Genomic DNA, 16,399 nt, shown 5'->3' with positions numbered 1-16,399 from the left:
TGGTCATTTCACTCCTTTATTCCAGAATATCAATGATTAAAAAACCTACACGACCCTGGTCTTCTTCAAGCAAAAACTCTGAACACATTCTGAAACTAGGGGCCTCTGGTCGCATATTGGGAGCATCTCCCCATAAATTTTATATACATGTATGGGCCAATGTGCGTCTGGATGCTGTGTGCATAGATGTTTTTGGTTTTTGCTTTTAGGAGATCCGAGCTCTGTAAAGCCCTACACAGGCCTCGGTTGGGGTTCCAGTCCTATAATATTAAAATATATAATATTTTGGGTATTGGGGTATTGTATATTCTTGTTATTTCCACTAATTATTTCTTTTTAATGCAACGTATCCAACCTATAATTTCGTTTAATGTTCAAATAAAATGATCAGTAATCCTTCTGTTTGATGTTTATATGATAATATCACTTCAGAATTTCTATACTAAATATTATTCTTATTAATTTTTGTTTGTTTTGTTCAGGATAGAGTACATTTATGAAGCAAAGTTACATGAATATCATCCCCTTATACTAGCCACATGTATGTAAGCTTAATCAGAGGTTACAGGCGTTGTACATTCTGTAAACAAAATTAAATAAAATTTGACTACCAGCATGAAGAATCCTAGTCAATAATAAATTGATGAAAGTTAAAAAAAAAAAAAAATCCAATTATGGATTGTTATTCGAACTATCAAAATGGTTATATATTGAATATTGATCCGCATGCTAAGGAGGCTGCAGGCTGCTAAGAGAACTGATATTGAGAAGAAAAGGTTTGTCCAGATCTCCATGATGAAGGAACGACGTTGAAAAATTCTAGGGTTTTGCCATCAGCCAAAGTGAGTTTGAAGGACAGTATTTGGCTTCGCAGATCGATGCTACTTTGCCAATTTGCTCCCCAGTTCCTGTGCATGGGAACCCATGTTCTTGTCCTTGATCCCTTAATCCAAGCAGCCTTCACATCTCCGCTCCCGCCTACGTTAGTGATCATCACCATATTGAAATTTGATTGCCCCTTGAGGGTGAAGCGGACCCCTCCTCTCCTTCTGCATGGAATCCTTTCATCCACATACAAAAAACCAAAGCTTAGTTAATTTGTTAGATAAATATAGGCTGTATTTAAACCCTTCTAATCGTTTGTCAGATTGTGATTAGCAAAATGTTAGAAAGCTCTACTTTGTGCTGAAATACTAGCAAGCTAGCCTTGTGGGAACAAGAAGAGGAGGAGAAGAAAAATCTTATTTTAATCCAAGTGGGTGCCTATAATTCTTTCGGTTGTAGGAGTAAGATATTGAAAATATTCTTTCCAACGGAAGTAGCAATTATTCATTAAAAAAACTGAAGTAGTTATTAAAAGGGTACTATTTTAAATTTTAATAATGTTTTGATCTTCTTTTGAATTAGTTATATGGAAAAGTATGGACAGGCCTAATGCATATTTCTGATTTCCACTGCAGTGTTATAAACAATCAAAATGTGAACAACCCACACTCTATACATCAACGTCCGCCTGTAAATTAGCATCAATTCCGAGCTGAGACCTACCCAACAGTACTTTGAGCCTACAAATTTTGACCCTGGGCTGAACCGTCGTTCTCCCTTAATTATATTAGTCTGATTAATTATTGCAAAAGTTGCTTAAAAACAAATGTAACAGATCTCAGATTGAGATTGAAGTAAGAGAAATGATTAAAATATATCGCAATGTATTGGTGGTGCATATCAATATGATCGGTTTTTAAACCCACATTTTTATTAACCTTAATGTATCACCCATTTGAATCGTGCAATACACATAAGAGTATTAATCGGACTGGATTTGGTCCAATCCGATTCAGTCCAATGCGAGTCCACTACAAATACGCCAGGTTCAATCCAATCCAATGCATTTTTTGGAACAGTCCAATTCAATGTCCGGACTGTCCAATCTGCTCAAATCGATTTTAATTTAGATTGGTTTCAACTCAAATCCAGTCTATTCTTATCTTATATCAATGGACAACATATTGACTTAGTCCAATCCAATCTAATATAAATTTATTACGTGGAACCAAGTCAATCCAATCTAATAAATATTTTGGACCGGTCCGTCCAAATTGATTTTGGACTGGATGGGGTCCAGTCCAAAACCGGTGCATTGGCACGCTCAAATAGGCAATGAATAGTATGAAAGTTGGAAGGAAAATGATGAATACCTTGTGTAGAGCACAGGAATGATGCCTTCGTTTCCTTGACGTGCAATGCGAAGGAAAGCAGGCAAGGACATATCGAAGTGGTGACGAGGGAGATCGCACCACCCTCCATGATTATTGGGTGGGCAGAAGTTGGTAGCGGTGATGGCTACCGTCCTACCCCGGAGGCACCATTTTGGGTCAATCTCTGCATTGCACATTACCTGGAAGCATGCACCACAGGCCTCACCACCTCGGAACAGCGCACTGCTCAACGCTGCAGTATTTACACCAAACCCAGCATGAAATGTGTTATCGTACCCACAAGCCCCTCCTACACGTACCAACCACACTTGACTAAGTTAGTTTCCATCTGACTAATAATAATTTAACTACCTCTCTCTCCCTCTCTCTCTCTGAACTTCTGATCATGAATACTTACCGAGGGTGGTGGGGTTGTCGGTGGCTCCATAGAAAGTTGCATGGCCGGAAAGCCAACCGTTGGGTTGTCTATGGATTCTCCCAAGAACGACGCTGGTGATAAAAGGAAAAAGCCAAAGCAAATAAACAGAAGGAATCACAACGGGTGATGCCATTTTCCTTTTTCTGTATATGTATTTGGAAGTTGACAATTGATCAAAGAGATACTGCACAGTATCCCAAAGCTAACCCACCTCCATTTATAAACGCTTAGCCATGCAACTCGACGCGGTTGTCGGTGATTATTAATATAATCTACTATTGAGAATTTGTTTCTTTCCTTCCTGAATTCGGGCTAACTGACGCGGTTTTACACGTTCTCGATCGGCCATTTATGGCTATGTATGCTTCTGGTACGGAGGAACATGTACGGCTTGAAAATAAGCTCATCTGGGTACGTTAAGTACACATGCTTGTTGTCTACTATTAACTGTGTATTTGTTTATTAATTGTATGATGATTGATGGTATTTGTTTTTTAATTTTATATTTAGTAGGTTGGGATAGAATATAAGTTTTCTCATTGAGGAGATAATGGCTGCACATGATTTCCAAAAGCAGAAAAGAAACCGAATTTTGTCTCTGTTATTGGTTGACAACTTGATACAACACTTTAGTTTATGCAGCAGTTGGCATTGTTGGTGGTGTTGGAATGACAATTGACAAAACAGTGGTAATAGCTAGCACATTTGTGTTCATTTCAGAGAGATCCTTTTCCAAAGAAGGTGGTCTGTTTACTGTTTTAATTTTCACCCAACTTTGTCCTAGTATAGTTGTTTCAGTAACTGAGCCAAATTTAGATGGATGACTGCAGCAACCTGATGAAGCTATATATGGACTGGTGGGTTAATTTGGTATATATGATTTCGTTGGGGTTTTCTTTTGTATTCATAAGACTGAGGAGAAATGGGCATGTTGATCATCAGCCAAGGTAAACCCATTTCTATATATGGCAGTGTAGACTGTTATTACAACTGTGGAGGTAAGTGTTTGAAATTGAATTGAAATAGAGAGTTCAATTTTGCGTGTGGGACCTCCGCAAGAGAATGAAGGGCAAGAAGGTCGAAAGCAAAGAGCAAGCCTAAACCACATGTTTGTAGATCTTTGGGTTTCTTGAGAGGAAACAAAGTACAAAACTATGTTCAGACAAAGTTGGCGATCGATCCTTTACTTCGTGTCTATGTGTGGGTCAGTAGAAGCTTCCCACTGCAGCTAATATGCCGGTGGAGAGAGAGAGAGAGAGAGTTCCAAGTGTCTAATATTAGAATTATCTATCTATTTAATTTTGAGTATTTTTTCTTTAATTTAGAGGTCGGTGTAGTGGATCAGTGTGGACAAGTTAAAGAGGGTTTGGGTTAGCTGTGTAAGTTTCTTAAAACAGTCCTTTTGGGTGTTCATCCAAACCATTAATCGCCATGTGTTTTAATTTCATAGAAATTTTCAGGAAAGTTGGAGCTTTTTCAGATGAGTCTCCGCCTCTTAACCTGTAACTGGGTTTTTGGGTGTTCATTTAATTAATTTCTTCAGCTGCTGGAAATGTCTATCATCAATATAGTTTTGCAAAACCAAAGGCTCTTGATCTCCGCTCAATATGGTCTAGGAATAATTTTGGAGCAAATGATGATTAAGAATAACAGTGGGTGAACTGATCAATGACTTATGCTTTGTCTTTTAGTAAAGGAGTTACTCAGGAGGTAGATCGCCAGCAGCTCCTAAGCTGAAGTTTAGTTGATTAATATATCCCGGAATATTTCGGTGACGTGAAAGCCACCGAAAGTTTTGATTGTAATATGTGGCCTACGCCAGTTAAAATATATTCTTCCCTCTAGGCGGCAACGGTATGGAGCATAAGAAGTTGGGGTTTTGAGTCAATTGCCACTACTCCCTTTCAGCAATCGCGACCAGATTTTGAATCGTCTGGGGATTTGAAATCAAGTGAAAGGGATGGAATTCTCGAGACCGGATCTGCTTCTCACACATGGCACCTCATACTGACCTCATGTGTTATTATTTATGGAAGATGTTCTTGTGAGGCGCCTGAGCGAAGAGCAGAACTCAATTCGAGCTTCTTGAGCCTTGTAAATTCAGTAAAAGAGAAAACTACATTGAGTGAGTGGACATCAATGTAAGCCCCGTTTGGTGTGCATTTTCGTGCAATCTGTCGGTTATTTATAAGTTCGGTAAATTTAAATTTGGTATTTTTCCATTTGGTTTGTTGTAGATTTAGTCACCAAAAGTTGATGCATTGAAAAGACAATTTCCAAACGGGGTGATTTTCGAGAAGCTCCAAATGGAGCTTTTGTATTTTTTTTTCTTCCTCTTCACATGGTAAGACATACGTAAAAGACATTCCTTAACCTAATGGGTTTCAAACTATTCAAATTTCAATGCAAAAGCTCAATGCATCTTCTAATTGCCAAAGCTACCAGAAATCTTCCTAAAAAGACTTGCCAAATGACTCCATAGTAAAAAAGAGCCGATCAAATTGATTGACCCCATAGTAAAAAAGAGCAGATGAAATCGATTGAATCATTGGCATTTCTACCTAAAGGCTCAGTTTAAAAGGAATAAAAATACAAATATATACATAATATAAAATTTTGCATTCTACATATTTATATTTATATTTGTACTCCTTCCAATCTAATCCCAAATGCTTTTTTTTTTTTATATCTGAACATATATTTTCACCGATTTGTATTGACGATCAACCCATTAACGTTTTAGGTGGAAACAGATATGGTACCAAAAACAGCCTAAAGCAGTTCCACGAAGAAATAATAACCAATTACTGTTGGCTTGGTAAAAAGCATCTTCGTTCAACAATAAACGAAACCAAAAACAGACCAACACCCATAGAATTAGCCAAGAAACAAGAAAGAAGAAAGAAATAAAGAGAAAAAAAAATATACACTTACACCACACACTACTTACCCTACACTACTACTAGTAGTGAGTACTGCCACGTACAAGCAGCAACCATATGATCTACCTTGTTACCAGATGGCAAAACAAAATAAAATTGCACTTCCAAATCACTGCAATCTTGCCAAATGTGTTATAGTGTTCCTTTGCAATTAGAGATTGTTCTTTTTCGGTATAAATCCAGTCTGAGTAAGGAGTATTGCTATTTCTCATCTAAAATTAGTAGTTGTTCTAGTTTCTATGGGTTCTTTGCTATTTCTTTATGCTGTGTTTGGTTGCAGTACAAATTTATTTGCACTGATTGCACTGATGCAAAACTATGGCACTGCAAATGTTTTGGGTGCTTACTTTGTTTGGTTGCAGTGCAAATGTTTTGTATTCTTTTCTTTTACACTCCCATACATTTGTATTAGTACAAATTGCACTGCAATCAAATACAGCCTTAGTTCCAAGTACCAAGTTTTTCCTATACACAACACGAGCCTAGTCTTCAAGTCTGAATCAAGTCTTTACTCTGAGTCCAAGTTGCATTACTATTCGTAGCCCATTAGGCCCGCAAAATAGCCACTGTCCACATCATATATTCAGCATATGCAAAGTTTTGTGATGAAAAGGGCTAGGACTGCAAGTTGGGTTGTTCGGCATGGGCTTGATTAGGGTTTGTGCCCATTTAAAACTTAACAAATTCCCAGCCCAACCCGATCCGAGTTGCACCACTACAAAGGGCAAGTATTCTCTGTCACTTTATTTCAAAGGTCTTCTAAGCTATTGATTGGCCTAGTCATCACTATCGTCCAAGTCTTAATCCAATTATATGGGATTTATTTACCAAAATAATTTGATACTTCTAATTGAGAAAAGGACACAAGTTAATGGAGAAAGTTTTGGCTCTCCACTTTTATCAGCGTGTGCTGTCTACCTAGAATTTCGCACTAGATTTGGTTTTGCATTTGTTTGTTTGATTATAACTTGCACTCCTATTCTATACAAAATTTATATTTTTGTGCTTTAAGCTCAGTTTAGAAGGAGTATAAATACAAATGTGTACAGTACAAATATATATATAAAATAATACAAAAGGATTTGCACACTTGTACTCCTTTCAAACTAAGCCTTATTTACACTCATTGGCAGTGCAAACCCATGGGGATTACACCCATTTGCTTCCCACCTTCCCCCTTCCCCCCAATAAATAACCTTCCTCACACCTCCATTCTCTTTCATATATAAGATGGTGTTTGGTGGCGTGGCCATTTTTTGAGACTGTTTTTTGAATAAAACAGCCATGCCTACTATCCCGTTTTTTGCCATATTATGTTTGGTAGTGTTTCTACGACATAGGCAGTGAGCATCATTTTCACTCTTGTTCCATTTGGTAAGGTGATTTTCATCACCGATTTTCATGTAGTTACACCCACTACTATGTATGATGGTGCATACCATAAGAAACTAACAATGATCATCAAACGGTCCACATTATTTGGACGAATAATCAACATTATTCGGCCTCAAAAATTAAATCCAACGGGTGGAATTGACTCTTGATTACATCCATGATATGAACGTGAATAGGTCTGTCATGTCCATTAACCGAGAGTGGTATCACTTTTGTGGATCTTAGGTATTTTGCAACTATTCAAGAAAAAAATGAATGTAACTAATCAAACCATGTTTCTTCAAGTTATAGACCTTTCAAATACTCACCTATTGGGCCTAATTGCTAATCAATATTGGGCCCAACAGCTAATTGCATACCTTCCAATATATAGATGCTAATAAGTCATGATTAGTGTCTAACAATAAGGTTTCAAAATATGTACCACACGCATAATGTCTATCAGTGGCGAACATAATCATCCTATTTAATAAATTTCAAGACTAGTAGAATAATTACTAGCCAAACCCAAATAAAAAGACAAATGATGTTACAACCACAACAAACAATGAGTACAATATATTTTGGTATGTTATAGCTTTGAAAATCAGGTACGATCGATACTTTGAAAATGTTTGAAAATTTCAATTTCAATCTCTAGTTTACCAACCTAAAACAGTAAAGATACCTTTGAAAAGGTTTGCAAAAATAAATTTCAATCTCTAGTTTAGCAACCTAAAACAGTAAAGTTACCTTTGAAAAAGTTTGAAAAATGAATCTCAGACACCTTCCCTAAACATGCTTCAATCCTACAAACCCAAACCTTGGACTTAAACCATTGAGATCACCATTTACATTTTAATTTTTCTTAAAATTTGTTGCTATTCTAACCTTGGATTATATATCAGTCCTACATCAGGTGCCTAGTAGCTACCGGAATTATAGTAGTGCATATTATAGCTTGAAAGAAGAGACATTCAGGCAGAAGTATTAAGTCCAGCATTTTCATTTGGTAAGACTCTAAACATACACAGAAAATTTTCAAACAAAATTTGGAAATACTCTAAACATTTTCGTTTGGTTAGATGAGATGATAACCTCTTTGGTTGAAGATGTCAAGAAATGAAGCCAGTGTGAATTCTCTGTAAAATCATGATAAATCTGATGCTACACAGGAAAACGGGAATATTAGAATAATCTCATATGAAAACAAAAACGACAACTGGGAATTTCTGGTCTGGATCCCATACATAACGGCAAAGAACCCACAGCTGGGTATTTCCGACGAACTGTTCCAGGTCTACAGTAAGGTATCGAAGAGCAAGTTCATGCAAAACAGTGTCGGAATGTTTCTTACCGACAACAAGAATCAACGAACAACATATAATAAAGGAAAAATCAAAAGAGTTTCTTACTGATAACGGCGGTCGGTGGTGACTGTTGCACTGCAACACATGAGCGGTCAGGAGGGGGAGGGGAGGTTGGCAGTGAAGGAGGCAAGCGAAGGAATCAGCAATTGAAACCCTACTTACAAACTATTTTTTGTGGTTTACTGCACCGCAATGCACTAGATCGATTCTCCTCATGACATGTCATTATACACGTAGGATGACATGTCATCGTCACATCAATTAACCGTTGGGTGCAACGGCTCACATCAATTAACCGATGCATGAATCATCAAATTTGACGATTCGTGCATCGAGGGCATCTCAATTTACGATATGTTGCCAATTTTTCCCGTTTTTTAAATAACACATAAACCAAATAACTTAGTAATGGGAACGCCTACGTGTCACCGGCGTGGCACTATTTTTCGTAAAAATGGCACCGAAACCAAATCATTTTAAATTTTACACCCCAAAAAAAAGTTAAATCAAAGTAAACCAGTATTTACACTCAGTCCATTTGCACTCCTACTAGTACAATTGAACCCATACAGTATTTACACTCCGTTCACTGTGTAAATAAGCGGAGCCTAAGGGATGTATAGGGGTGCAAGTCAGAACCCCTATACAGCATCAAATTTGGATTTATACAGCACCAAACTTGGATGCTTTAAATCAGGTGCCCGATTTAAGGCTCAGTTTGGAAAGAGTATAAATGTAAATTTGTAAATTGTAAAACCTTATATTTTATATTATTTTGTATGTATTTACACTCTATAAATTTGTATTTATACTGCTTCCAAATTGAGCCTAAAGAATATCTATACACCAAACTCGGATGCTGTATGGGTGCAAGTCAAAACCCAAACCTTGCGACTTTTACATCAAAAGAAAAAAAAAAAAAATTAAAAGTTCGATTGATTATTATTGATCAGAAAAATTCAGCACAAGTTGGGTTATATAGCCTTAGAGGGCTTATGCTGAACGCGTTATTGATCCAGAGAACCCCTATCTAATACACTACTTGATCATCAATATTTGATTCAATTAGAAGAGTAGTTGGGCGGGCGGGCCAAGTTTTAAGCTCAATTCAGATCCAACCCTAAGAATTGGGCCTAAGATTTGTGATTGAGCCCAAGGTTATACCTGAACTGTTAAATTTGAGCCCCAATCACACTGAAATTTGATGCACTGGAATTGGATTCAGGCCTAAACCCGGGATTGAATCCAACTATATACTGAAAAGACGTGATTGGAAAAACTCACAGCCATCAACCAGTAACATAAAATATTATTTTCTCTTTTTAAGATTAATATGATACCAAAAAAAGGTTTCAAATTTTTTTCTCTGAAGTTAATGTACAAACCATGTTATTTTGCCAAATAGTTATGATATGTCAAGTGATAGAATTACTTGCCACTCATATTAACCATTAGGGTTCAATCCCACTTGCAGTCAGACTGCCTTTAATAACTAAGTAGTCAATTAATTAAACTTAGGGTAAATTTTTTAAACTACCCTTATGATCATAAGTTAATTGATTAGATATATCGCTACTGTTTGAAAATTGAATACTCTTATTATTTTAACAATTGCCCAAGTCTTATCAGTGCCGTTACACATGGACAGAAACTCTAAAATATTCATTTTACCCTTTCACTCAAACATTCGATTGGTCAGTAAAATTACCTTCTTATCCTTTGTTTAAATACATGTGCGGGTTCACTTAGTTTGGATGAATGGCCACTGATCTCCGGCAACATTAGCATCAGTGGAGGGGAGAGAGAGAGAGAGAGCTTATTGGGGTTTCTCGGCGAGTGTCACAAACCCGGGATATTCCAGCCTGCCTCCTCTTTTCTCTTTCTCTGTTCTTGTATTTCACTGAGATTACTTCAGAGCTGAAGACGATCAAGATCCTGATAGAGAGAGTGGTGCAAATTGAGCGAAAGACAATAAAGATTTTTGAGAGAGAGAGAGAGAGCGGCGCCAAGGTTAGTTTGATATAAGAAATCTTATTTTTAACAGAGCCAAAGACAACGAAGATTTCTGAGAGAGAGAGCCGCGCCCAAATCTTTTTAACATCAGCTATTGACGGTCTCCGAAAGCATACCTGCCGACGATCTCTACCGCTACCAAAACGAACCAGATTTAGATCTGAGTATTTCCCAGATCTCAGGAGACGCTGGTCCGGTTCCTCTCTTTCTCTCTCTCTCCTTTTCCTTCTTCTTCTTCCTTTATTCTCTCTTCCCTGTTTCATCATCGCCGCTAGCAGACCCCTCCACCTCTGCCCTTCTCTCTCTCTTTCCTATGTAGCGCGATCTTACTATTCCCTGTTGGATGATGACCTAGTTTCCAGTTGAGCAGCGAGCTAGGTGAATCTGCAAAACAACGGATCAGAGAACCCGTGGTGGTTAACCCGGCGAGGTCTCTCCAATGCTTAAGTTAGTATACTATAGTGCGAGCTGAAAGTTTTGAGAGTTTGAGAGTTAGAGCTAGAGAGTAGAAAAATCACGTGCGTGCCCTGTGTCATTGCAGTTGTGCCTTTATATAGTTGAGCTCTCGCGATTTTTGCGGATCGGTTCCGGGATCTAGGTCTTGAGGGGATCTATTTCCACTTTAATTGGGGAGTAATGTATCAATTAATAAGGTTTATCAATTCCGCCTGATCCGAGCAGGGAGAAGATTAGACCTACCATTATGCAACATGATCCCTTGAGGTTCAGAGTCTATTGGAGAAACTTCCAAAGTCATTATGTGGCAGCTCGGGTTGATAACCCCGAACTGACACTTTAGTTCTTTAGTTCCGAACTGGACTGAATGCCGAGGTGACCCTACGCCGAGGTGACTCTGTGCCAAAGTAACCGAACACCCAAGCTTAAACATTGCGAACTAGTCTTGCTAAGCTGTGATGTCATCCCTTAGTCAGGTTGTGTCCACGTATCCCCTTCTCGCTAGGTCACACCAAATCACCCTTCATCAATTGCCCCCCACTCCACGTGCCAGCGGTCCCAACCCGGTGCGAGGAGTTCATGGACGATCTAGGCGGATTTGACGTGGGGTATGACAATCTGAAGAGCGAACCGCTGGTCGGGCCTGTTCAACCATTTGGCTCAACCACGAAATGACCCAAATCGCGTCCCGGGTATGCGCGGACATCATGTTGTTTATAGACTCCGCGAACGTCAAAGAGTGCGCTCAACCAATTTCATCCTCGGGTGTCGTGCAACCGGTTTTTATGAGAGCGATTGGATCGAGTAGGTCTCAATCATTGATCGTCATGCAGTGAGCTATAAATAGGGGACCGAGGGGCCCCTCTTCTTCACTAAAAATCTTGTGATTGAGCTCTCCCGAGGTCACGCCGGAGTCTTTCATCTCGCCACTTCCTCCCTTGTGTTCCGATGTCGTTTTCATCTTTTTGGTGAGTTCGTCTTTTCTTCGTTAGTTTGTTCTCCTTTCCTGTTCCAGTTTCAATATGTCTAGTGCTAGTATAGATAGGCTTCTTAGTGACTCTAGTGAGCCTGAAGGTGCCGAGGTGCAGTCCTCGGCTCCCGTTGACGAGGTTAGCTCCTTGCCAGGTAGTTCCCCCTTCGCCCCTTAGGAGAAATTTTTTTACCCGAGGTCGAGCCATCTCGGCCTGAGGAGCCTATAGCTCGGGAGGAGGGACCGACCTCTAGGGAGGGGGTCCCGTCTTCTTCTCGGGGTTGGGATCTAGATGACTTCGGGCCTTCCACTATGACCTCGGACAGGCTACTATCCTTGGTAGCTCATTGTTGCCTTCCCGATAACCTAGTTTTCAGCATTCCTTTGGGTCGGTACCCTTGGGTTCATGGTCACCATGAACTCACGATTTTCGAAGAGCAGCTCGTAGTTGGGTTGCGCTTCCCACTCCACCCATTCATTGTAGAAATAATTAAGTTCTTTGATATCACCATTGACCAATTACACCCAAACTCCATCCGAACTATAGTAGATACAATCTCCCTATTCCACGAGTATAACCGACCTTTGTCCTTAGACATTTTTAACTAGATCTGTTCAATCAAAAGGAACTCCGCTTGCCTGTGCGGGGACATCCGATAGAGTTACTACATCTCTCCTTGCCCTGGGTTCAAAATCCTGTTTGGCAGCCCGAACAAAATACTTGCCCGGAAGAGGAGATACCTTTTTGTCCGGAACCCTGAGGGATGGCCCTTCCTGACTCACTGGCAGGTGGCCATTAAAGACCCCGGGGTCAGGCTAGATGCAGAGACTAGGGCGGTCGTTAACTCCTGGAGGGACCTCAGCGTGGAGATGAGGGATTTCTTGGCCAAAAAGAAGCTTGTGCGAGCTAGGCTGAGCCCTCTTGTTAGGCCTCCACCTTGGTGCTGATATTCTTTTTTATTTTGAATTTTCTTCAGTTCACGACTAACTCTTTCTTTTTTTTCTTGCAGTCGCCATGTCGGAGATCGATGCAGAGAACCTTCTGAGGAGCTTCCAGAGAGGAAAAAAGAGGAAGGCCTCAAAGAAGTCTCACCAGGGGGGCCGGTCCTTCTGCCCCCGTCCTACCCTAGGTCATCGCGTCGGAGTCGATTTCAACCGAGTTTCCGGAGGAGGAGGTCCGTCCCCAACCTCCTGTCGTGGACCTGGACGAAAACCAAGACGAAGGAGCTCCGCCTCACGAGCTAGAGAGCGCTTCCGTGCCCGAGCCTCAGCTCTCGAAGGAGAGCATAATGACCCCTCGGCTCGGGCTCCTCAAAAGTAAGGACGTCGTATTTCCTGCCAAAGTAGCGGAGTGGGCTGACATGTCCACAAGCCAGCTCAGAGGCTGGGCTACCAGTTACTATATGGTGGTCTACTTTACCTTTGTTCTTCATTTCCTTGTTCATTTTCTTAAAGGTACTTACATCTGCTTTCTTTTTGCCAGGTGAACTCTGCCATTCACTCGCTAGTCTACCAGTCCGAGGTCCGCTTGAAGCGAGCTCGGGAAGCCGAGGAGAATGCTTGAAAACTTTACTGCGAGCTAGACTTAGCTTGAGTTGAGGTTCTTTAGGCTAAGAAAGGAGCTCGGAGTCAACAGGAGCTGATCATGGCGCTGATTGAGGAGAAGGAGAGGCTCCAACGTGAGAACGAGAACCTCGATGCGATGATCAAAGAGCACACCGAGATCTTCGAGACCGCTATCCAAGAGACGCGAGCTGAGGAGAGAGAGTGCACCATCGAAGGCTTCAAAGAGTCTCTAGAGTTTCACAATCTCCAGGTCGAGTATGGATTAAAATCTTATCGGTCTTGCCTCTTTTCTTAGACCTTTGTGATGTACACCCTGAGCCTCCGAGCTCGGTTCAGAGTGATAGTTTCTTCTTTTTCTTTTGTACTCAAAGCTTCACATTAATGAAATACATGTATTTTGACAATCTTTGTGTAAAAAATTTTGTAAGTGTAAATAACTCCCAAACTGGAGAACTGAACCAAAAATAAGAGTAGATTTTTTCTAAGTGTTGGTTAGCTCGAATTGTCGAGCTAACGAGCTGGACTACAAATAGGGATAACTTCGCATTAATGTGAAGCCATCGAGCTGGACTTCAAATGGGATCAACCTATTGTTACATGTCAAGGTGGGCTAGACATAGTAGGGTTTGTACCCGAACTGTCTATACCTCAGGCATGAGAACTGGTTTGCCTATGCCGAAGAGGTGACTAGGACTTGACTGTCTATGCCGAAGAGGCGACTAGGACTTGTTTGCCCATGCCGAAGAGGTGACTGAGACTTATTTGCCTATGTCGAGGAGGCAACTAGGACTTATCCTAGTGTCGAGGTCTTATGTTAGCTCGGCATCATGGCCCTTGGGCTTCTAGGAGTGACTCGCAGTCCTCTCTCCAGTTCAGTGATCCTTCTTGACTAGTTTGATGATCACGGGTATTACCTTCTTAGGTTGCCGATGTTCCACACTCGAGGTACTTGCTTCCCTTTCAAAGACTCGAGCTCGTATGTACCTTTCCCAAACACTCGTCTTACTCGGTACGGACCTTCCTAATTCGGTCCGAGCTTACCAACGCCGGGCTGAGGTACCATAACCTTTTGAAGAACTAGGTCGTCGACGCGGAAGTGTCACTTTCTGACTCGGGTGTTATAGTACCGAGCTATTCTTTGTTGGTAGGCTGTAGTCTGGATGTATGCCAGGTCTAGGTTGGTACATAGCTTGTCATCATTCGTCTCCTCGTCATAAGCCTCCAAGCGTAGTGTAGGCACCTCGATTTCTGCTAGGATCACCACTTTTGTGCCGTAAGTGAGGTTGAAAGGAGTCTCACCTATGGCATTCTTAATGGTAGTCCGGTAAGCCCAGAGGACACTAGGCAATTCGTCTACCCACAACCCCTTGGCTCGAGCTAAGCGAGCTTTCAGTCCACGAAGTATGGCTCTGTTAGTGACTTCTGCTTGCCCGTTCACATGAGCGTGTGCCACTGAGGTGAAATTTTGTTGAATTCCCATTTTGGCACACCAATTTTGAAACTTAATTACCTCGAACCGCTTCCCATTATTAGAGATGAGTACCCGAGGTAGCCCGAAGTGACACACTATGTTCTTCCAAAAGAAATTTTGTATGTTGTGGGCTGTGATTGTTGACAAAGGTTCAGCTTTCACCCACTTTGTAAAGTAGTCTACTGCTACGACCAGAAACTTCCTTTGTCTTGTCGTTGGTGGGAATGGGCCAAGGATGTCAATTCCCCACTATGCGAAAGGCCATGGGCTAGTGAGGTATTTTAGATTGGCACCAGGTTGGTGCTGGATGTTAGCGTGCCTCTAACACTTGTTGCCCTTCTTGATGAGTTCGAGTGCATCTACCTTCATCAAGGGCCAGTAGTTGCCTTGTTGTAACGCCTTCTATGCGAGAGCCCTACCCACCAAGTGTCTGCCGCACAAGCCTTCATGGGTGTCACAGAGTACGTACTCGGCTTCTGAGGGTCGCAAGCAACGCAAGTAGGGGAGTGTGAAGGACCTTCTGTACATCTATCCATCTATAAGGATGTACTTAGCTGACTGCCTTTCTACCCTTCGGGCCGCGTTGTGTTCTACAGGGAGGGTCCCGTGAAGCAAGTAACTCACGAGTGGATTGATCCAGCTTGGTTCCACTTGTGCTATAGGAGCGACCTCTCCTACCCCCTCGAGAATGCTAGGCCAAGGTAAGTCCTCTATATAAACGGTCTGCAAGGTGTTACTACTTGTGCTGGCTAATCGAGACAAGGCATCAACCTCATCGTTCTCAGACCTTGGGATCTGTTTGAAGAAATAGGAAATGAAGCGGCATAGGATCTCCCCAACTTTGGCCAAGTAAGCAACCATAGTTGGGTCACGGGCTTCATACTCACTGATGACTTGGTTGACTACGAGCTGTGAGTCACTGCATATGATGAGGTGCTTTGCCTTCATTTCCCTTGGTAGAGTGAGCCCAATGACCAATGCTTTATATTCCAGCTTCACCTCACTTGGGCTACAGAATTATTCCTGCACCGCTTCCTTGTTGGTTGGACGAGCTGTCAACGTGGAGAATGCAGGGCTCCTCATCCCAGGTTGGACCTGCTCTGACCAGGACCGGTGTCGCATTGGTTGAAGCTTCCATCATGTGTTCAAGCTTGGTCAGGTCGGGAGTTGCGGTACTGAATGTACATTCTGCCACAAAATCGGCTAAGGCTTGGGCTTTGATTGCCGTCTGAGGTTCATACCAAATGTCGTACTCACTTAGTTCGATAGCCCACTTCGTCAATCTGCCAGACACCTTGGGCTTGAGCAAAATCTATCTCAGAGGCTTGTTGGTGAGGACGACGATGGTGTGGGCTTGGAAGTATGGATGAAGCTTGTGAGCTGCTATGATTGGCACGTATGCTAGTTTCTCGATCTCTGGGTACCTTGTTTCTGCATCTTGCAAAACTTTGCTAACATTGTAGATGGGTCGTTGGACCCAATCTACCTCTTCGATTAGTACCGAGCTGATCACCTCGTCACTCGCGGAGAGTTACGACTTTAATACATCCCCTTCCTCGGGTCAGGTCAGAACTGGGGTGCTAGTAAAGTTTATTTTTAG

At 41.4% G+C, this 16,399-nt stretch overlaps 1 protein-coding gene and 1 long non-coding RNA gene across 2 annotated transcripts; one reads left to right on the top strand and one right to left on the bottom strand.

The window, feature by feature from the left end:
• Positions 1–499: 499 nt before the first annotated feature.
• On the bottom strand, positions 500–2,818 carry EXPA12 (expansin 12). Its single transcript, XM_088944014.1, has 3 exons — positions 2,617–2,818; positions 2,199–2,508; positions 500–1,061 (listed from the first exon to the last, which is right to left on the bottom strand). Exons 1-3 carry the CDS (start codon positions 2,768–2,770, stop codon positions 749–751), a joined length of 777 nt encoding a protein of 258 aa, XP_088800140.1. The 5' UTR covers positions 2,771–2,818; the 3' UTR covers positions 500–748.
• Positions 2,819–10,073: 7,255 nt separating this feature from the next.
• On the top strand, positions 10,074–13,732 carry LOC148877789 (uncharacterized). The gene is made up of 3 exons (XR_016105398.1): positions 10,074–10,333; positions 12,773–13,168; positions 13,246–13,732. It is a non-coding gene; the product is annotated as an uncharacterized LOC148877789 (long non-coding RNA).
• The last annotated feature ends 2,667 nt before the right edge of the window (positions 13,733–16,399 follow it).

This window comes from Nelumbo lutea, chromosome 1 (genome assembly GCF_056320005.1).
Source record: "Nelumbo lutea isolate HS-2025 chromosome 1, American lotus-T2T, whole genome shotgun sequence".
Taxonomy (NCBI): Eukaryota; Viridiplantae; Streptophyta; class Magnoliopsida; order Proteales; family Nelumbonaceae; genus Nelumbo; species Nelumbo lutea.
This window is presented reverse-complemented; position numbering and strand designations above follow the sequence as displayed.

Coding starts and splice junctions, on each gene's coding strand:
- EXPA12 (XM_088944014.1), bottom strand. CDS start 2,770: ATGGCATCACCCGTTGTGATTCCTTCTGTTTATTTGCTTTGGCTTTTT. Junction 2,509..2,616: donor CGACAACCCCACCACCCTCG/GTAAGTATTCAT, acceptor TGGTACGTGTAG/GAGGGGCTTGTGGGTACGAT. Junction 1,062..2,198: donor ATTCCTGTGCTCTACACAAG/GTATTCATCATT, acceptor TGTGGATGAAAG/GATTCCATGCAGAAGGAGAG.